The sequence below is a fragment of the Pezoporus wallicus genome, unplaced genomic scaffold, assembly GCF_028554395.1.
Source record: "Pezoporus wallicus isolate ANWC-B61680 ecotype Strahan unplaced genomic scaffold, APGP_CSIRO_Pwel_v1 contig_7339, whole genome shotgun sequence".
Taxonomy (NCBI): Eukaryota; Metazoa; Chordata; class Aves; order Psittaciformes; family Psittacidae; genus Pezoporus; species Pezoporus wallicus.
Window position 1 is genome coordinate 2,133,831 of NW_026636333.1, and position 22,449 is coordinate 2,156,279.

The 22,449-nt window shown below is 40.0% G+C and overlaps 2 protein-coding genes across 2 annotated transcripts in view; one reads left to right on the forward strand and one right to left on the reverse strand.

Moving 5' to 3' along the window:
- Positions 1 to 9,318, forward strand: part of EPCAM (epithelial cell adhesion molecule) — a 293,898-nt gene extending 284,580 nt beyond the window's left edge. The window contains exon 10 of the transcript XR_008971049.1: positions 9,307 to 9,318. The gene's annotated coding sequence lies outside the window, so the exon portion shown is untranslated. The remainder of the gene's footprint in view (positions 1 to 9,306) is intronic.
- The window catches only part of FBXO11 (F-box protein 11), a 70,429-nt gene extending 51,444 nt beyond the window's left edge, over positions 1 to 18,985 (reverse strand). Inside the window, exon 1 of the mRNA XM_057400072.1 lies at positions 18,795 to 18,985. Coding sequence (XP_057256055.1) covers positions 18,795 to 18,828 — 34 coding nt within the window. The 5' untranslated portion in view covers positions 18,829 to 18,985. The remainder of the gene's footprint in view (positions 1 to 18,794) is intronic.
- Between the last annotated feature and the right edge of the window lie 3,464 nt (positions 18,986 to 22,449).

The following is a 22,449-nucleotide window of genomic DNA, read 5'->3' on the forward strand; positions in this document are numbered from 1 at the left end:
GGGCAGCCACAGCTTCTCTGGGAAAATAAGGTGCAAAAAGACTGATTAGAGAATACTAAAAGACTTCCCAGTGCAGCTGCCTCATGCAGAGGTTCCTCTCCATCCCATAACTAGTGTTGACTCCCTCTCTATCCCCCTATTCCCAACAAGCCTACACAGGTCTATCCTGTCCCTTTTAGTATACTTCTTAGTATTGATGAAAAGTTAAACACACACATACAGAATAAAACTGCAGCTGTTTGCACATTCATAGCTGTCAAGGCGCACAGTGTTCTCCTGCAGACAATTCTGATATATGTATAAATAAAGAGTCATGGGTGTACAGCCCTGGAACACTTCCACACACACTGATCCACCAGGAAAGAAAAAACTCTCATTTGGCCAAACTAATTTTACTTAGTACGTCAACAGACTAGGTCAGTCGCAATACCTCAGTTGAAGAGGGCTGCCGCTTATAGCATTAATTCATTGTGGGGTTTAGGTCATTTGGTTTTATTCCTGCAACCTTTTAAGGATGTAGAGTATTAACATTAAGAAGGAACATCACATTACAAGCAAGATGGCTAACGAACCTGCAGATAAGCTCTGTATGACAGCTAATCTTATAGATAATCATCTCTTCTGGAGGACAAACTGCTCAAGTATCATATAAAATAAAGACTTTTTCTTGGCCCAAAGCACTGCAAAATTTCCCTTAGCTTACAGCTCCACACAAATAACTTGAGAAAACATTTAAATACTGGAAGAACATCAGGAAAAAAAAAAAAAAAAAAGAATCCATGTGAACGTAAGGAGACTTGGTTTTTTGCTCCAAGGATGGCCGAGAACTCAGAGGTTGTCTGAAGAGTTTGTAGAGCATCCAAGCGTTTTCAAGGCAGCCATGGTTTTGCTAGTTATGGCTTATTAGAGCTAAAACAGGACAATAAGCAAAAGATCAGCTCAAATAGCTGTTCTGTCCATTTTGGAAGGTGACCCAAGTTAGGAGCCCAGACTTCCCACACAGTCAGCAAAGGGAGAAGGTGCCATCAGAGAGCAATTCCTTCATTGCTTGACTCCAGCATTCTCATCAGGCAGGTAACAGCTCTCCTACTTCCGCTGCACCTATCAAGATTAAGTATTCAGCATCCAGGTTTCCTATTACATGTCTTGCTAGTACACTGTAGCTCCAGTTCAACTGCTTTGACAAAAGGAATGCTTTGTTATAAAACAGAAATTCGTAGTACCTTAGAGTCTTGAAAACCTCAGCCCATTTTCACTCTCCTGAGTACTCCACACATCGAAAAATCCTATCCTAATATCACAATGTTTTGAAAGACCAGCCATAGTCACCATACAGCTTACACTGCTGCATAAACATGGGTATTTTCTACACTGGCAAGCTATGTTAAACAAAGAATCTGTATCAAAATATATTTTGTCAGCAAGAAACCTACTATGAAGGAATAAGAAGACTATTTTGGGTTAAACCAAAACATCCTCAGCACAGCAATTTAAAGATTTTATTAAAAGTACTAAAATTTAACTTGTTAAAGCGTTCTGCAGTTATAGAAACTCATATGCATTACCTCATTCCTTCCCAAGTGTTAGACCCAGTTTCATCATCTTCCTGGTCCAGAGGTTTGAGGGGAAAAATACACCAAACATTCTGACCATGAGTTAGGCTGTAAAACATAAGGTACTTCTACACACTTGACCAGGCAAGTGAAACATCACCAAGCCTTTACAAACACACTGTTTATTTAATAACAGCTACAGGACTAGCAACTGATGAGTTATTTGTAACAAAAAGCTACTTCAGAGTAGTAGCAACCTTTTTACAAAATTGAATGCTGATGAGTAACTCATCAAAACATCACTTTCTATTTCTTGAATTTTATCTACAGGGGAAAAAAAAAACCCACAAAATCAACACCAGAGAAGAGGGCAATCTCAAAGTGATGCATAAAGACAGGCACACAGAAATAAAGAAACTGCTGCCTAGCCCTGTGATCAAATTTATACTGCTCAAACTTGGTCATAACAAAAATAAAAGCTTTTATTACAGACGTATAGGAAGAGATTTATCCCTTAGTACTAGAGGGTGAGAAAAAGCAAGACAAAGCCCAAGACATCCAACAGATCTTCTTTAAAATAATTAAGATTTCACAATCAAGTGCTAGGGTGGGCACAGAGCTGTAATAACCCCCATCCCTGTTCAGAAGTAAAGCCTCCTCAGACACAGTGACCTGAGGAGGGGCTTACAGTCTCATCAGGCACATACCCCTGGTCTGTGCGCACCAAGCTCTCCCACTGCAGTCCCTATGCTCTCTTCCCATCACAATCTTGTGCTCTTCCAGTCATTTCTGTTTGTGCCAGGACGGATGATGTACTTGACTTAGAAGTTCTATGTACTTAAGGGTGGACTTCAAAATAATATCTCTGTCCCCATCTTTCATCAAGGAAATACTTACACTACTACTGTACACCATCTTGTACAATTCTGCAAATACCCTCCTGGTACAAAGACAGAATTCATTCTTTTCCCATGTTATTGTTTTAGGCTCATAGTTTCTGAAAAAAAAAAAAAGAGGTTCTACTCTGCCAATTCATGGTTTCAGGGATCTTTGCAACTGTGAACTGAAGTGTGCAAGAAGACACAGAAAAACTCACCTGCTAGAACACACCAGCTAGAGAAAAACAGTAATAATATATTCACCCTCCTACACCTTCACTCTGAATTACAGTCAATTTGCTCAAAGTGCAGCCACACACAGTCACACCCCCTTACAAAGCATGATCTCAAATTAACAAATCTCTAACTAATGAATCTACCTGCTGCACTGAGACTGTTGTGTAACACCAGAAAACTGAATTTGTTTTCCTGGCCCTGTTTTCTGTGATCATCATCATCAGCTTGGGTTCAGTTTCCTTCAGCAAATCAGCCTATCCGTTTCACCTGTTCTGAACTTTCCAAACCAACACACTTGTAAACTACTCAGTTGTTTCACTGCTGTTGATTTGCAGCAGCACTGGAGACACAGCCAAGTTAGTTACTTCAAACACTTAAAGCAGGGGGGGAACCCAAACTTACCCTGAAGAGCTCATGGACATGGTTGCAAGCAAGACTAGAACAGGAAAACACAGAAAATAATCATGCTGAGTTAGTTTTCACTCAGGCTTACACCTGCATATTGGATGTGCAGTATTTTGGGGTTATGTGAACAACTTTCACACATCTCTGTCCCTGCTGGCTTGCTTGAGGCCATCGCTTCCCCTAGCTGATCATTTGGGATGATGGCCACACAGTTTAAGAACTCTGCTCTCAAAGACGTGCTTGAAACTGATGAAGCCAAGCCAAAACTGGCTGCTCCCATCTCAACATACTCTACCTGACTCACAAGCACACAAGTGAGTAATGTCTTCCAAAAGGAGGTGGGGAGGGTTTAAAAGACATTGCTGCTTATATTCTTTCAATTGCTGCTTCTTTCAGACATCACCACTATACAGGAAGGATAGAATTTAAGTATTTCCTATGAACTCCTTTGAATTTAAATAGCACTGAAAACTGCTGATGACAGTAAGGGAGTATTTAGTGAACTACGCCTTCTAATGTTTGATCTGAATTGCTTTAGCTTGTGCCAACGCTTAGGAAATCAATTCAGTAGCAAAAGTCCTTAATTTCATTAATCACACTTATCCCATGTTTTTCTTTACTGAACTTGCAAACTATACAGTAACACTCACTACTGTGCAACTGACATTCTGATAGAATGGCCACCTTTTCCCTCCACCTCAAAGATAACAAAAGCATCTTGATGCCACACAAGCATACATTTCAGAAACACACCACCCCCCAAAGGTCTCCGGAAAACAATTCAACTTGTGACGAAAACACACAGCCCATGGCTTCCCTATGCTCCCAAGCAGGGGCTGGACAAGTGGCCATTATTCCAACCCTGTGAAGCCTAAGCCTTCCAGCCAGCATGGCTGGAAGGCAGGCTACTTCGAAATACAGATTACACCTTGAAGAACCCTGGCACCATACAGTAGCTGGCTGACAGTATTTCTTCCCCCCCCCAGATGTCAGAGCATATGCCACCATTGATGACTAACAAGTAAGGAACACAAAGAAATTTTGGTGCATCAGTCAAACCATGACTGAAAAAACTGTGAAGCCTGACATCAAATCAGACTGCTATCTTTGAAGTGGAATACTTAACAGCCAGTGACTTATTTCACATCAGTGCTGTCTGGATTTCTGATACAGGCACGATGATGAGAAACAGGTCAGAGCCTGAACTATGATGGAATGAATCTTTATCTCCAGTTGATAGAGACACTAGTAGCAGACAGGCATACTGCACTATCTACAGCGACATTCTGGTGTCACGGTTTAAGCCTAGTCAGTAAATCAGAACTACGAATCGCTCAATCACTCCCCACCCCTTCTTCCTCTCCCCGCTCCTGGAGGGATGGGGAAGAGAATCGAAAAAATGTAACTCCCACGGGTTGAGATAAGAACAGTCCAGTAACTAAGGTGTAACACAAACCACTGCTGCTACCACCAATAATAATAATGATAAGGGAAATAACAAGGGAAGAGAATACAACTGCTTAGCACCCACCGACCGATACCCAGCCCGATCTGAGCAGCGATCTAGTCCTTCCGGGTAACTGCCCCCAGTTTATATACTGGGCGTGATGTGCTGTGGTATGGAATACCTCTTTGGTCAGTTTGGATCAGGTGTCCTGTCTGCTTCCTCACAGCTTCCCCTCCTCCCTGGCAGAGCATGAGACTCAGAAAGTCCTTGGTCAGAGTAAACATTACTGAGCAGCAACTGAAAACATTGGTGTTATCAGCACTGTTCCCAGGCAAAAAGTCCGAAACACAGCACTGCACCAGCTACTGAGACTGAGAAAATGACACTTACTGCTGAACCCAAGACATCTGGGAAAATACTATGGCAGTTGAAAGTGTCCAGTCATAACCAGAAAATAACAAGTAAACAAAGCTAGGGTATCACCAAAGACTTATTTCTGTTAGCAGCCACCTCTCATGTTTTCAAAGTTTTCAAAGGATAAAAAAAAAAAATTTCCAGAAACATTCCTAAGGGAAAAAAAAAAATTAAAAAAATTCCACATTTATCTCACATTCTCAAAGGACTTCTAGAAGATTCTGTCTCTGGTGGAGGAACGTTCAAGGCCTCTGTTACAAGTAGGATGCAGATACTAGATAACAGAAGAGAAAGAATCTTAAGTACCAAGAAGAGTCAGAGCGCACCCATTCTGCTCCTATGCTTTTACCTTTCCTGCATAATTTGATTCCAGAGATATGCAATGCTTGAAGGAACACTAGTCAGAGCCAACAATTCAGCCCTAACCCTGTACTAACCATCGCTTCTAGAGGCAAGAGGGTTTTATTGACCATCTGGCATTTTCACCTTGAAGAGAGCTTCTCTTAAGCCTTCCTAGAGGAAAACCTTGCATGCAGAGCATCTACAGACCCGTGGTACTACCTTTTACACAGCCAACTCCATAAGCCGAATCCGCTTTCTCAGCAGACCAATGCCCATCACAGGATAGCAAGAGTCTGGAGTGCAACCTAAGTAGAACAGATCCCAATAATCTTATGCATGCAGAATGTACAGTACATATATTTAAAAGCATAAAAAGCCCCATGACACAACTACGTTCATTTAGTCTGTTATGCTCTATTTTTTATGTTTAAAAACATGTTTTGAATGCTCACGATTTATCAAGTAAAATATATTGTGTGCACTCAACATATGCCACATGGGTCATGAACACAGCCTACTAAAGAAGTAGATGCTTTCCTCCACTGAACAATGGTTGAATTATATGTCAACCCTTAATTATATTCCATCCAGAACAGCATCCTTAGATCATTGTTCGGGTTTCCACTAACAGAACTGGAATATTCTAAGCGTTCTAACATGTATCAAGGACATTCTACAAGCGCACTGAGTTCTGCCATGTTTCCCCTGTACTTTGGTTCAGCACATGGGAGTGTGAGCCACGTTTGCTATACTCATGCTCAACACAGCCATAAAAATTGTCTGAAGATGCATTCTAAACAACTGTCAGATTAATTCTTGAAATATTTCCTCTCAAATTACGACTAACTAAAAAAAACCCTGCTCCTATTTTATAGGTTGAGTAAACATTTTATACTAAAGTGACAGTATATTACTTGAAGCAAACTATTCACATGTAATTGTTACTATTTTACACAGAATACAGATTTTAATAATAATTCTTTAAAATACTAACTTTCAGCATGCAACATGTCTCACCATTCTGAAGTTAATCCACAGCAGCTATGGCTGGTTCCCAAATATTTCACACAGTTTAAGGCATAAAGCACAAATGAGAGGATGCCGCCTTCACAGCACAATTCTCCAGTGTATAGTACCTATTCAAACATGACTTGCCTTCCTAATCATTTAGGCAAAGAAATACACTTCAGAACACCATCCACCCTTTTGAAAGACTCCCCTTTCAGTTCCTTCTTGAGGAAGCTTGATCCATGTAGCCTTTACCCACCCATCAATAACAACAATACAAGCCCCTACTAAGATCATCTCTGCTTTTTCCTCTTCATCAAATTGTGTTTGCATTTCTATCCCTCACTAGGATACACCCAATCCCCAAGTTACTTCCGCTTTTTGACCACAAACCAGACTTCTCCAGGTGAGGTTGAGATTCCTACATCTGGTTGTTCACTTAAGGACTGAAAAAGGCTGCAGGACAAGACCCCTGTCTTGAGTGAGGACACTTACTTGCACTTGATTCTCCTCCATTCTTAATTGCAAAGTTTATAAACCTCTCCCTCCTGACAGTCACTAATCTCTGTAGACACAGCTGGGAATAGATGCCCCGAGTCTTTTCTGCATCTGCCCCACTTGCACGGAGCATTTGATTTTGAGTTTCCTCCTTTTGCTATCTGAGTATGCACATAAGGTACATGAAAAGTAAGACCGCTATAACAATAAAAACAACAAAACCAAATACAATAGCAGAGGGGAATATGAAACAGGAGGAACCAAGCAACCCAACAGAGCCAAGCAAATCCATCATCAATATACATGCTGTGACATGGAGGAAGTGATGCCTAAATTCTTGTGCAAGATTAATACCAGACATAGTAAGTTAGAAATGGGAAGAAAAAATCCAAACACAACCACCAAAACACACAAACAACCTCAAACCAACCAACCACAACAACAAAGAAACCCAACAGTAACTATTCAGAGTTTAGGTTATAACAATAATAATAATTAAAAAAAAATATATTGGGCCTCCACACTTATCACAAGTAAAAATAAAGTTCTAGAAGGAAGAAAAAATGTTATCACTTTTTTGTGTTCAATACACACTCTGATTCTCCTGAGTGGGGGTGGAAGGAAATGAATTACTCAAACTTATAAACTCCCATTTTCTAGTAACTTCTGTAGTTTCAGCTGAAGGAACTGTTATTCGTACATTCTTCCCAATACCAACCCTTCCCACACCTAGAGACAGAGTTCTACCAGCGCTAGGTAACAGGTATATGTCATTCTAACACCTCAATTGACATGTGGGCAATGTAGCAGCCCATAGTACTCAACAACAAAGCAGCACATACACAGGCACCACGTAGAGAAACACTCCACAAGCTACTCTAGGCCTCACATACATGCAAGAGGCTGACAGCTCCTTTAAGCAATATATACCTATTACTTTCAATTAAACATACAGAGAAGCAATTCAGATATATCAGGGCTCCCATCTGCTACTAAGCAAAGCAGACAGCAATAACATGAGCTACTTTCTGATCAACTGCATTAGTTAAACACAGTTACCTGACTGAAAAAAAAAAATTAAACATTAAACATTTATAACAACCTAGACTGGGAGAGTAAAAGTCATATTTAGAGCTCAGCCCAGATTTACTGCCAGGCAGTAAAGTGTTGAATACATATAATTAAGCATACACAAACCAGCATTATGCTAACAAGACTTTAAAAGCAGCAGTTAGGTAAAAGACTAAAACCATTCTTCATTACAACAAACTCTCCTATATTCCAAGGGTGAGAACCATTTACACTATACATGGTGCTACCTATTAGTCACAAAATGTCAGCATTCCTGCAGACAAAGTGAAGAGCTGCAAGATAACGTAACAGGTTGAGAAATCTGTTAATCATGTTCCACACTTGAGAGCTAGTGCCTTCAAACTTAAAAAGCACAACAAAAGAAGTCATTTCAAAAAACAAAATCCAGTTTGACTACTTCAGCTTAGATTTTTAGGCTAAAGAAAAAAAGCCTTAAAAAATATATTTTGTGGTGTTTTGAGAACAAATGGGAAAGGAGAGAAGCTCTCTTAATAAAAAGTTATGAACTATGGCTGAAGATCTGCAAACCTTCATATATAACACTTGGGAATGGAAGAAAAACCTAAAAAGGGAAAACTAGAACCAACAGAGAGAGCAACCAAGTTGCCAATGATAAATACCAAAAAAGATCTGGTTTGGTGCCCCTGGAGAAACACAGAGCTGCAGACATCTTGAGTAAAGAGCAACTTCTATCGAACAAAACCTTACTGTGAACTAGTGTTGCTCACTGTAAAGACACTTGAGATAAAGAGAAGGGAAGGAAAAAGTTGTACCACTGTCCCATCCTCCCCACTCATCACCACAGAGACAGGAGACCAATGTGCATCAAAACACAAGTTAACAAAAAAATAATACCAGGACTCCACAGCCCTGCAATGGGACTGCCTGAGACAGGACACCATGGCTGCCACCATAAAACTGTCTCTAATGCATCCATTACGAAGTGTGGTGCCATAGTAAAGATCAAAACCAAAGCAGCTAAATCGTGGACTTGAATACTCAAAATACTGACAGCATCAGACAAATCCTTTATCAGAAAACATTACACTGGAAGTAATTTTGAAAGTGCCACTGAACTTTATTTTGCCATTATAAATGAGTACAAGAGTTTGCCAATGTCCTTTCTGGTCCTCACAATTATAACATTTTATTCCACATCACTGTATTTTTTTTTTTTAAATCAACTCTAGTTTTCAGAATTAAGAGTACAGAGAACTAAATATAATTTCCTGGAAAACTGAAGCAATTAAGGACAAATGCTTCCATCACATCTGAAAACAAAGAATGAAAGTCTCCCATCAAAAATTTGCTTTCACCTGGCAAATTACATGGTTTATGTAGGACAGGTCTATAGAAAAATTCCTGTGCTACATATAGTAAAATGAGGAGATGCTTCAGACATGTCCTACTGCATGTTCATAAGACACCAACCTTAACAGCCAAGGGCCCTACCAATTATTTTTAAACACTGGAAAGGCATAACCAATACTTACACAGACTTCGAGCCCAAACCAGTGTCTTTTAACAGTACAAAGTCACACCTATGCCCTTTAATGATCTCTAGGCTACTGGATGCGGTAGAAGCATGGGGAGAAGTGGACAGGACACACATACACCAAGCTATCACCATCTTTATAAAGGTCCTTTTAGAGCAGACAGCAACTGGTTTAAGTTAAAGCAGGCTAACACCTGCACCAGACCAGACTGAGGACTAAGAATCCATTTTTAAAGCAGTGCTGCTTCCTACCCTCTACCTGCTGCATATTAGCTGGCTGTATGGGATGAACAAGTACCAGCAATCAGACTTATGCAAGAGCCAATGTAAAATGCCATCCTGGGATGCCCTGTACTTCCCCAAACTAGTAACCTATCAATTCCTGCTTGGTATTGAATAAAACCAAACCAAGAAAGCCAGCCAAGAGAGGAAACACTACCCCCTCTCCCAATAAAACAAGAAAATCGAAGTATTTCAAACTAAAAGCCATATATTGTTTGACTGCCAACTGCAGGGTTTTCTCCAACTAGTTTTTCTCAACAATTACCTTTCATAAACCCACACAGCCTTCCCTAGATGAAATGATGTTATTAGTGTTTTTTCTCCCCTCTCTGCTCACAGCAGTGTCCATATCAATTGAAGCATTAAGAGTTCCTATGTCCTTACTTAGCAGCCTGTAAGATAAAGTTTCTAAAGGACTAGTGCAAAATCTCAACATTTGAATCTTCCACATGATCCTTTCTGTAGGTTGTCTCTCAATCTACTTCCTTCAGTATTTGTGCTTTCACAATATAACACTGCATTTTAGTAAGAATATATTATTTTCTTGTGCCACATGTATAGTTCAGTGCACCCACAAGCACACCTATGGCTTCACAGCTGTAACATTAGGGCTGTATCCGAAAACCGCAAGAAATAGTCCGTAAGGAGACAGAACGCAAGTTAGAGAAATGTAATTTATTCTCACAGAAATGCCCACTGCTCCTCTTGGGATTTTTTAAGTTAATTGCACAAACAATTAAGACAACCCTCACTCTCTTCCTTACCCACAAATAAGGGCTCTGACTGACACACAGTGGCAAATTAAAAACCCCTAAGTCTGCCAGCTGAAGCCAGCCTCAACCCTGCCAGCTGCCCCTTACAACACAAGTTGTTGCCCCAATGACAGATGGCTGCACAGCTCACATGGCAATTCAAGAGCAGCTCCAGTTTTCAGCCCAGCATAATTAAGTCGGCCAACTGCAATTCCCATTTTCCTTAATATGCCGCCCTAAAAGATTAAAACACCACCGCAACTGTGTCTTGAGCTGTTCAGTGATCCTCACCTTGAACAGGGATCAGCTGGGAGCACAGGACAAATGATAAGAGAGAACAACTCCCTATTCAACCAAGCGGTTTTTATCTTGGGACTAGCTGAGTATTAAAATAAGTCCAGAAAAGAGACTGCATAGCTTAAAACTAGCCTACCAACCACAGGAACCCAAGAGCATCATGTTCAGTTCTGTGCTTTGCAACAGATGTGGTTCCATGATAAAATTAAACCAATTTAAGAGCATGATACTTCCAACACAGGAAGGAAGAAGCAAAGCACCAGTGAGAAAAATCCCTTCTGGTGGTCATCTGCAATTACACTGCTTAAACCAGGGGCGAACCCATGCCCTGGTGACTTTGGGCAAGTCACATCATTTCTTTACACTTTCATTTCCCACCACTGGTGTCAGAACAATGGCACTCCATGAATCCTCAGGTGGGCAAGGAGGACACCGATAGACACCACTGACAGCCTACAAGACACAAAAGTTATACAAGGTAAATATTGAAATTGTTAAGACAAAGGGGATCCTTTACCAGTACATCACTAGAATCACTGTAAGAAATGGTAGGATAAGAGACATTTCCCCACACTTACTGCAACCCCAATGTAAGACCTTAAGGCAGAAAGGAAGGATTAAAGCTGGGTGCACTGATGAGGATCTTTTTACATCACTGAATGCCAGAACAGCTCTTTCCAAAGTTAACTCCTACAAAAATAAGGATTTCTGTGAGGTTAGCAAGCCATAGAATCCCAGACTGGTTTGTGTAGGAAGGGACCTTAAAAGCTCATTTAGTTCCAAACCCCTGCCACAGGCAGGGACACCTTCCGCTAGACCACGTTACTCCAAGCCCTGTCCAACCTGGCCTTGAACACTGCCAGGGATGGGGCAGCCACAGCTTCTCTGGGCAACCTGTGCCAGTGCCTCACCACCCTCACAGGGAAGAATTTCTTCCTAACATCTAATTTAATGTCCCCTCTGCCAGTTTAAAGACATTCCCCCTTGTCCTGTCCCTATATGCCCTTGTCAAAAGTCCCTCTTCACATTTCTTGGCAGTCTGTTCAGGCACTGGAAGCTGCTCTAAGGTCTCCCCTGATCCTTCTCCAGGCTGAATAAGCCCAACTCAGGAACCTTCTGGAGTAAAAACTGATCCTTTGCCTCACTCCACCCACTGCATTACCCTTACCAGAAATACTGAAAGAATAAACAAAGAATCACTAAGTTACTCTTCTGGAAAAAAAAAAAAAGTTAAACATGCACACATACATGAATATTTTTACAATAAAAAAAACACTAAAAATGTAACTTATTTAATTTAAACCCCCAAGATCAAGCCTTTTACAGAGACTCTCACTAACAGAAATTTTATCTAGATGGAGAGACTTTGCCAGCTAGGTTTGGAGAAACAGATAGAGAAGAATTTTGCCTACACATATATGAAAAATACCTGATGGGGAAGAGGAAGAGGCATGCCTTGAGAGGAAAGGTATCACTTACCTGCATTAATAAAAAAGGTGTTGGGTTTCTTTTGTTCCATTTTATTTTTTGTTCATTTTTTTTAAACTATACTACAAATTCAATACAAGCAGGATTTGGGGGTACCAAGTTCTCCAATCTTGCTATTCTGACCTACCCCTCTTTGCCCCTTTCTTAAACCGCATTTCAATTTCACAAACTAGAGGTATTAAAATTACTTTCTGGTAATACATTCAGTCACTTCTGCAGTAATGAAGAATTTGGGGGAAGACAAAATATATCCCAGAAATCTTACAAAAGAAAACTTCACCAGGCTCAAGCAGCTCCCCCAACCACCATAACACACACACAACATTTCTGTTACTGAAAAATACAGCCTTTCTGGCAACAGGATCCTACACACATCTCTTAAGAAAAATCATAGCGAATTTTTAACATACAGAATATACACATCATTTTAGTGACTACATCTCTACATCAAAACAACACAAAAACACTAAACACAGAACATTTCTTCAGTTTTTCTTACTATTTAAAACTTGCTCATGTTGAAAGTGGTAATTATTTCTACCACTCAACTGACAAAACCAGTTGAATATTTCTGCCTTCCCCAACCATTACAGTACTACTTCAACAGACTATCTGTTTGCCAACAGCGGTTGTCCAGAGGAATGCTGGAGTCCAACCTTGCTGCTAAGGAAGGTGGCACCCAAACTATATTTAGTCTGAAATCACTGTGCCAAACTCACCAGGATTTCACAGTCTGTTCAGTGTTTGAGCTACTGGTCTTGACTTCATGCAACTGTTTAATTTTTCTAAATCTTACACACAAAAAACATTACACCAGCAGCTCCTAGTGCTCTCTGAGATCTTGGCCATTAAGGTGACTGAAAAAATGAAACAAACTATGCAGTCAGTCTGCTAGGATTTACTCAGGAGCATAGCAATGAACCCACTCTTGCAGCACCAGTGAATGGCAGGTATTGCTTGGTAGGCCTTTCAAACAGTTAAAATTATTTTTTTTTCATACACTACCTATTTTCAACTTCCACTGTATTTTATCAGCATAAGAGCAACCCACAGCAGAGTGCACACTCAAATCTTCAGTTTCTTGGAAAATTTGTCCACAAAGACATTGGCTGAAAAATTAGGTAAATGCTGAAATGGATCTTAAACTAGATTACCAAGTATCAATATTAAAATTTTCAAATAAAATTTGCTTTAAAATTCATTTTCTGTTCTTCTTTCCCCCCACATTTTTACAACTCATCAAGTCATGGAATGGTTTGGGTTGGAAAAGACCTCAAAGCTCATCTAGTTCCAACCCCCTGCAATGGGCAGGGACACCTTCCACTAGACTGGATTGCTCCAAGCCTTGTCCAGCCTGGCCTTCAACGCTGACAGGGATGGGGCCATTAAGTTAAAGATTAACTTAACACTTCCTTTATACTCGCTTTTTTTATTTTCAGCCTGTGTATTTTGGAAGCTATAGCTAATATCTATACTAAAGCAAGAAGCCCTTAAAAGATAATGTGTTTATTTCAACATCAGCCTGACCAATATTTTCCTTTAAGATTACCTATTAATGTTATTTTGTTTTTAACTGATAAAATACATTCACCTTTCTAATATTTAACACTTGTAACATTAACAAACTCAACTGTCCAAATGTTACTTAGACAAAAAGGGAAATCCAGCATCACATCAACATAGACTTTATTTGAGAACAGAGCTGCATTAGACACCCACTGAACCCGCTTAGGTGTGCCTTTTACAGTTACTTAAACCTTTTAAATTAAAGTAAAATTTGACAAGGGCCAGCATCCACACTGATGCTGTCAAGCATATCAGCAGATTGTTGATCACAAGCTACTGATCAAGAAGCAGGCACTGCTAAATTTCACAAGATACAAAAGGGTCTAAACTCATTATCAAGGGGCACCTGAAATCATTCAGGTATTACCCATTATCACAATCACACCTATTCTTCTTCTAATCATACAGACAGCAAGAGTAGCCCAAAGCACTTCTCTCCTCCTTCCCATTGATGCTTAGCTAGCCAAAGGCCTGAACAACTTGTGTTGAGGGAGGTTCTCTCAACAACCATCTGCATCACATCCCTTAGATATTCAATTGCTATATAGCTTTGCAGAGAGTTAGAAGCAGAGAGGAAGCACCAAATGGATGCAAATAAAACAACTCTCCTGTGCTGGAAAATGCACTACTCATTTTTATATACTGCAATCACCCTCAGACCTTCAGTCTTGCAGCTTCTGAGGTCGCAACGGATGGAGCTCAACTCCCTGCTCTTGACTTGGACAGCTGCTGTCAATACAGGTCAAAATGGAGTGAAATTCCAGAGTAAACTCTGGTTTAAGTAATTGATTTCAATGACTGCTGAAGAAGGTGAAGGGACAGAACCTTTCTCCCAAAAGAGATGGTCACTGATCTTGCTATCTTCAGAGAAAGGTGAAGCATCACATCTTGCTAAAGACTAACATAACAACCATCTAAACAAAGTTGTTATCCTTCCTCCTTCAAGACAGCAACAACTTAAGGAAATAGCAACCATTAATTTGAAGAGCTACTACACACAATTTAAACTGATGACCCAACAGCATTTGGGTCATCTTTCTGGTTTCTTGTTTTCCTAATAGTCAGGAAATGCTTATTTGGCTACAAAGCAGCCATTTTTATAGAATCACAGACTGGTCTGGGTTGGAAGTGACCTTAAATATCAGCCAGTTCCAACCCCTCTGCCATGGGCAGAGGCAACTTCCACTAGCCAAGGTTGATCAAGGCCCTGTCTAACCTGGCCTTGAACACTGCCAGGGATGGGGCAGCCACAGCATCTCTGGACAACCTCTGTAAGTGTCTCACCACCCTCACAGTAAGGAACTTCCTAATATCTAATCTAAATCTAAGCTATTTCAGTTTAAATCCATTACCCCTTGATCTCTCACTACATGCTGTTGTAAAACATCCTTCACCATATTTCTTGTAGCCCCCCTTTAGGTAGTGGAAGCTGCTCTAATATCTCCCCAGAGATTTTCTCCAGGCCGAACAAGCCCAACTCTGTCTTCACAGGAGAGGTGCTCCAGTCCTCTGAGCATCTTCATGCCCTCCTCTGGACTCCAACAGGAGCTGCCCTCAGCTCTTAGAATAATTATTAAAATCATAAGCTTTCCTATGCTTCTGCAACATTAAGTTTTCACAAAAGGTACACTGACAAACTTTCACAACTATTTATTTCTCAAAGGACTACAGCATGTCGGCACCAAGACTATGTCTGAAGGGATCTGAATTTCAAGAAAGAAAAAAGTCACACTTTTCCACTCACTTTCCCAAGTACAAGAGGCTTGGGAACTGTAAATTGCCCAAAATACCTCCTAAACATTCACTGGCCAAATAAGAATGAAAAATGGGGAAGGAGCTTTATTTGTTCGTCATATACACATAAGATCAGTAGTGCAGTAATTAATTAACCAGATTTAGCTGTGGGAAAAGGGAAGTGAGGTAGATTCAAGAGCAATTCTGAGTTTCTCTTTGGAAACCTTAGAAATTCAGCAAGACACCAAAACAAGACAGCAATATCCAACTACTGAAAAGTATTTTTCCATATGCATTCAAGTAGTATTTTAGATTTTTAATAGCTATCCATTCTGGTTCATCAATAGTTATGTATTTACTGTCACAAAAATCAAACTGCAAATAAGAACTAAGCACTAAAAAGGAAATCAATTGTTTTACCTTCCACATCTTTTCAGATCAAATTCAAGTGCCATTTGTGGTCAACAGGAATCTTCCAGCTGGCTGGGATTTCAGTGTGCTTTGAATCAGAACATCCAGAAGCATTACAGCAGTGTTAGAATGATTTCAACTACCAAGCATCTTCCGAAAGAACTCAAAGCAAAACCCACTTATATGTGGATACTGTGAAATAAATTATTTACTCGTGGCGTTTTAAAATGCGCTAACAAAGCTTTCATTAAGTTCTGCTGAAGAAAAACACACCTGGCAATTGCAATATCTGACTGATTTTCAGGGTAGCATCTTTGTAGTAATCCCTCCTTCAGCAAGGTATAGACTCAAACAAGCAACAATAAAGGAAACTGTGGTGAAGTCCTCATCTTGCTGTTGTAGAGATACACCCAAACTAGCTTGGGGACAGAAACTGCATTATTGTTTTAGCCAAGGCACTCCAGCAGGTCTAACAATCCATGTGGAGAAGGGAGTGCCTTGAAAGAGTGTAATGAAAGAGGGTCAAGCTAACTCAAATTACCTTCCATTTGCCACAGGCTAAGAGCATACACATGAACAATTACTGTGAATCAGATACCACAGATCAGCTGACATATGGTAACCTGTCATCCTGCAATAATCAGTCCAAATACGAAGATAGCCTGAAATTTTGACTGGCTGCACAGCTGAAACTCATTCCTATTCACAGAAATAAAGAAGACTAAACCCTCCAACCATTACTTCTAGATGTGTAAGCTAAAAACAAAGCAACAGAAGGGAACCCGCAAATCAAAGCCCTTAAGGTAAACAGGCTGTTTCCAAATACTACAAACTGGGACTACCAAAAGGAAACAGCTACTGTAACATGACCTATTAATGTTAACCAGTCCTTTGGTATAAAGGCATGCACAAAGCATGACCATGAGACTGCAAAATCAGCTCTTCTGCTGGTCTGGACAGTGGTTATTTAAAACAAGTGTAATAATTCCAAGTATGGCTGTTGGTTTTTCCTTGTAATGGCAATTCACAGTAGAGCAAAACCCAAGCTTTTGCTTCTAAACCTCATTCCCAGGAGTACTTGTTTCTTTATGCTGTGTTTGGGAGCTACGAACTAAAGAGTTCTCTGGAACATAAGGAGGTCTATACTTACAGTGACTTACAGCTAGAACAACCCACATCTACTTTTACTGTTCACCCCCAGTATCTTCCCTGCCCAACAGCAATATCTGATAAAATGTTTAACTCTTTTAAAATCAATTTTCCCTAATAATTACGAAACCCATCATCAAACAACCAACCCTCATCCAAACAGCTACCTATGCTCAACAAAGTCAAACAGGACAAAAACTGAGGAAAAACTTTACACAATTTCTAATGACACTAGACTGGCACTTACCTGGTAGAGCTGAATCAGGTTTTTGGAACACAAAGTCAGTTGCACAAGATGATAAACACTATTATTATTTTGACATTGGAACACTAGTAATACCTGGCATGCACTGGAATGATATATCCACAGCCCCACAGCCTTCTGCAGAATAAACTGAGCAGACTCAAGAAAATACAGCTGCTTAACAGAAACAAACCTAGGAGCCCCAGCAACATTTCTAGGCAAGCAGTTCCAGCTTCTGGAACAAAGCAGTGCCTAAGCTCTCACATTTAAAAGATCAGGAGGGACCCAGCAAACCTGGCAACCAAGTGGAAACTGCAGGTTTCTGTTACAACAAACAGTAGGATTCATTGTATGTATCATAGCACATCTCATAGAACAGAGCCATGGCAACATTTTGAGAGCTCCTCTCAAGCGGACAGGACCATCGCCAGTCGCTGTGCAAGGCTTCAGCCTCACGCAAAAGCTAAGCTGGTCTAAGGGTTACCTGCAAGGACGAGGAGCAGTCCCACTTCCTCCCACTCCCTGCTGTGTACCTGATGACCACCTCTCTTACACACTCATCAAACTCTGCAGTTGGTTAGTTCAAAGCACTAAACAAGCAGATTCAGATTACTTTGGAAGCTCAGTTTCCCTGGGGATCTGCTTCAGGGAGCTACAAGGCAGGGGATAAGAATGTGGGGCTAGAGGCTGAAATAATGGGATGACCCCTTCCTCTAGCAGCCAGGCTCTGAAATTACTTAGTTATCTTGTCAAAATACAGCTGAAGGAAGTATCTCAAAGGACAGCATAAAAAAATTGTCCCCAAAAGCCTCCTAGAAGAACCGTATGGTTTGCAAGTGGTCATTTGTTGCCTGTCTGTGTCCTCCCAGCTTCTACATATGGATGAACAACATTTTAGAAACAAGCAGCAGTATAACCAACAACCTTAGTTATTGAGAAGAACCACAGTAACCACTATGTGAGCTTTCTTTTAAGAAGTATTCCAGATTCAGAGATTTTAATCACTTCAAAAGAAGTCCACTAAACTTTCCAATAGGAAATACAATTTAAAATAGTGGAAGATACCTCTAGCATATCATCTTTACTTCAGAATGTACATCTAGATCTCACTCTTCTCACAAGAATTTAAGTCATTTTTAAAAGTAACAATATATTATAAAAGCAGGATTTTTATAGATGCTTTCTAATTTAACTGTATGTTTTAGCTTGCTTTCTTCCCCCCTGCTCATTTAATCAAGAACTGAAAGACTCAAACATCCCAGGCTGTATACAAATACTATAGCTTAATACCATGAACAATAATAAAAAAATCACCCAGGCTATATACAGATACTATAGCTTAATATCATGAACAATGATAAAAAAAAAAAAAAATCACCAAGTATGTCTCCCCTCCTACTCAAGTGCTAAACAGAGAAACACATCAGCAAGAAACAAACAGAAGCACTTAACAACCAGAAAACACTAACAGATTAGGAAACAACAAAGTCAACTGAACAAACCTTTCATTTTCTCAATTCCTGTTAATTCAGTCATGTTTTCCTCTTGTCTTTGCTTTTATTGTCCACACAATGCACAGGCCTGATTTACTTCTCCAACACCATCTGTTATAATACATAAGGCTAAATCCATTTAATCAGCACATCTAGATATCCTAGAGAACCACACTACCTCCTCTTCCTAACAAACCAAATGCTTCACAGCCACAAGCTGCAAGAGGAAGTTAAGTGCTTCCACAGGTGACCCACATTTCAATACACCTGCATACTCGTTCCCCTTCCAGAAGGGACCCAGGCTGGAGGGTTGGCCAAATGAGTTGTGCTTGCTGCAGTGCCAGCCCCTATGATGATCCCACTGTGTGTATGTGCAGAATCATCGTGCTGGACGCAGACACATGCACACAGCAGTCATTCTGCACAGGCACTGCCAATTCAGTACTTGCCAGCCACACCAGATTTGCCATGCTGGTGAGGAAACTGCCAATGTAAAGCAAGCTGCCTAAGCCTGACATTCCCAGTCAGCTGATGGGCTGACAAAGCATTCACAGAGCTCCAACCCTATGTGTAGACATTAAATCTTCCATATCCAGTGCACATAATGTTTATTACGCTTAATGCCCTGCACACCTGCAGTAAAAGCCTGGCACATGTTGGGCAGCCTCAGTCTACCTCAGTCTAACTGGGAAGCACCCAAGCAGGAGAGGGGCATAACCTTCTGTTTATATATATATATATATATATAAAACAGATCCATCAGAGAGATGCATGAGGCTTCATTACCTCTCTCCTTAAACCACCGGGCTCAAAGTCTTTTTTTTAAACACATTAACCGAATTAAAAAATATCTGGTACTTCTGGGAAACTAACAGTCTTATGAATTACCAAAATATACTAAAACTACAGGCAATGAACATTACTGTGTATAGCAAGAATAAATACATTTGATTTTGATCTCTCCAAATCAAAGAGAAAGCTTTAGCATAAATTTAGGCACTTATACTACATGAAGGACAACAGAAGTACCCGGACACTCCTTTGTACTCATGATGTGGAACCCAGCTCTGGGCAACAGAAGTTGTTCTTGAAGTACCAAGTTTATAGATTCTGAACTTTTATCTGAAAGGAAGACTCTGGAAACTTTTCACTGCAGAAACAGGAAATACATATCTGTATGTAAATATATCTCTTCCCAACCCAGGACTCTCTATCAAGTAATACAGAAAAGCCTGAATTAGATTTCTTTCCACCTGGAGCAACTGATGCCTGACTTCTTGTCTTCTTGCCATAAGGGATGATCCTATAAAAACTGAAACCAATTTAGTTATTTTGATGCAAGTCTGGGCGTTTGCTTCAGAATAAGAGTTGTTTAATTCAGTTACTATTACAGCCCAGCACATGCCAATATAAGCATTTTGTTGCACATAATAAAAATAAATAAATATAATCATGCACATGCTTACACACATGCACTTGAAATAGGGCCAAATAAAGACTCTTTAACTTTCCTGAGATATTTATCTCCACATTACAAAATTCAAGCCTTGTGAGCAAGGAATCTACTTGAGCTTAGTTTCTACATGTTTTTGTCTTACACAGCCTAACCTACTCTTTCTCTCAGTACTTGGAGCCCTCTACAGACAAATGACTAATTCAATTACCTTGTGTGCTGACAGGCCAGCTGGTCTCTGCTTCTTGGCATGGGTAGAGAGTGTAAGTTAGAAATGTCTTTCTCTCATTGTCTTCTTCCTATGCCCTGCCAATAATTTCCACAAAACTTAAAAACTTCACACCCCTTTGTCAAATGGGGTTGAAATAAGCTAGCAAGTTCAGAGGCTGCAGAGTGACAGACAGTGAAAGTCTTGTTTTCTTTGGAAGACAGACTGGGGGAAAAACAGACTTGCAAGGTAGATTTATAGGCTGTATGTATTAAATACGCTCCAACTCCAAAAGTATTGACCCAACTTAACCCAATCTAAACTGGAGCTGCCAGTCCCACCACACCCACAGGAATTCAGTGTTATCCCTCCCATTGTAACCGGCACTTGTCCAAAAATCAACCTGGGGAAAAAAAAAAAAGGCAATCAGTTAAGTGTTTGGCACAGGCAGCTCGGGAGCCAGTTCCCTGCCTTGTCACATGGACATCACGTAAAAGGAACGCACGGGATTATGACAAACGCAGCTGCCATGGTGCTATGCATTCAGTACTACACAGGATCCCATCCTAAAAGCACTTAATACTGGACATAAAGTGCAGAACCCCCTTAGTAGCCTATCCAGTAATGTTCTGATGTTAAAAAGCAGCGCACAGGCACTTATGTAGTTCTTATTTTGAGAACAGGAACAAGAAAAAATAAAATCGTGTGTGACAGCTCCGAGGCTGACAGTTTTAGCTGCACTCTGGACAAGATTTTTTTTTATTTATTTATTTAAATAACTGCCTAACCTTGTCTTCTTCCTAAAGCCGTAGCCAAACCTGGATGCTCAAGGGGAAAAATAAAATAGCACTATAAGCAAACACAGACATATTTAAATAGAGACATCACGCAGTCCAGATTTCTTTTGGGTAGACCATTGTCCCGAAGAAAATGAAAGGACCCATCTATTCTGTAACCTTCATGCAGAATTCCAAAACCACAGAACAAACCACTGCCAACTCCATTGGTGACCGGGGAGAGATCAGGAGGGAGAAGGTAAAACAGAAATGGTATAGTGTAGCTAGAGTGGCTAATTTAGATGGAGGGAGGTGTGAACAGCAGAACATAAGGCAAAACATCTTGGGAAGTATATCCCGATGACATCTCATCTTGCCTGTACAACACAGTGAGTTTGGGGAAGAAAAATTTGTTATCTGCAATCACAGGGACACAATCACTGTTTATCAATGTATAATATAGATACCATGATTATACATTCATGAGATCTTCTCATACTACATATGTAAAATACATTTAAATGAGAATTGCTTGACAGTATAAATCACAGCTTTGCATGCATAAAACCCTTATAAGGAACACTTAAGCCCTTTCATGACTTCTATAAAACCATTTTTTTCCTAGTGATCTATTTATTAATAACAGAAGTCATAACTCAATTTTTACCCAGTGGTGAAAACGTAACAGCTGTTACACAGTTGCAAAACACTGTATTTATGCAGCATTAAACAATAAATAAACCTCAAGACCTAGTACACCTTTTACTAAGCAATCTACTTCCATGATATGAAACAAGAAGTTCCACAGATTAACTACGTCCTACGTTATCAATTCCATTCAATGACATATGTACTTATAAGTGCTGTGCTGTAATACGAAGGAGGAAAGAAATTTATAATAAATAATATTTTTTCTTCATTTAATCACAGCTGCACTCACATCATCTAGTAACTTTTTTAACAGATTTAAATCTGAGTTTAATTGAAACCATTTCCTAGTAACTTACACTGCATTTTTGTGCAGCCTTATTTTGCGATGACCTACATTGCTTGGGAATAAAGGTGAAAAAAGTCACCACTGACTTGTGTGGTACAGTCTAACCCTAATATATTGGTTTATAATTTAGTAGCATTATTCACCATCCTTTACAGTAACAGCCCTGCACAAAGCACTCAAAGTCACAGGTAAAACTGGCACTAGCTTCCAGATATAGTGGATTAGACCTT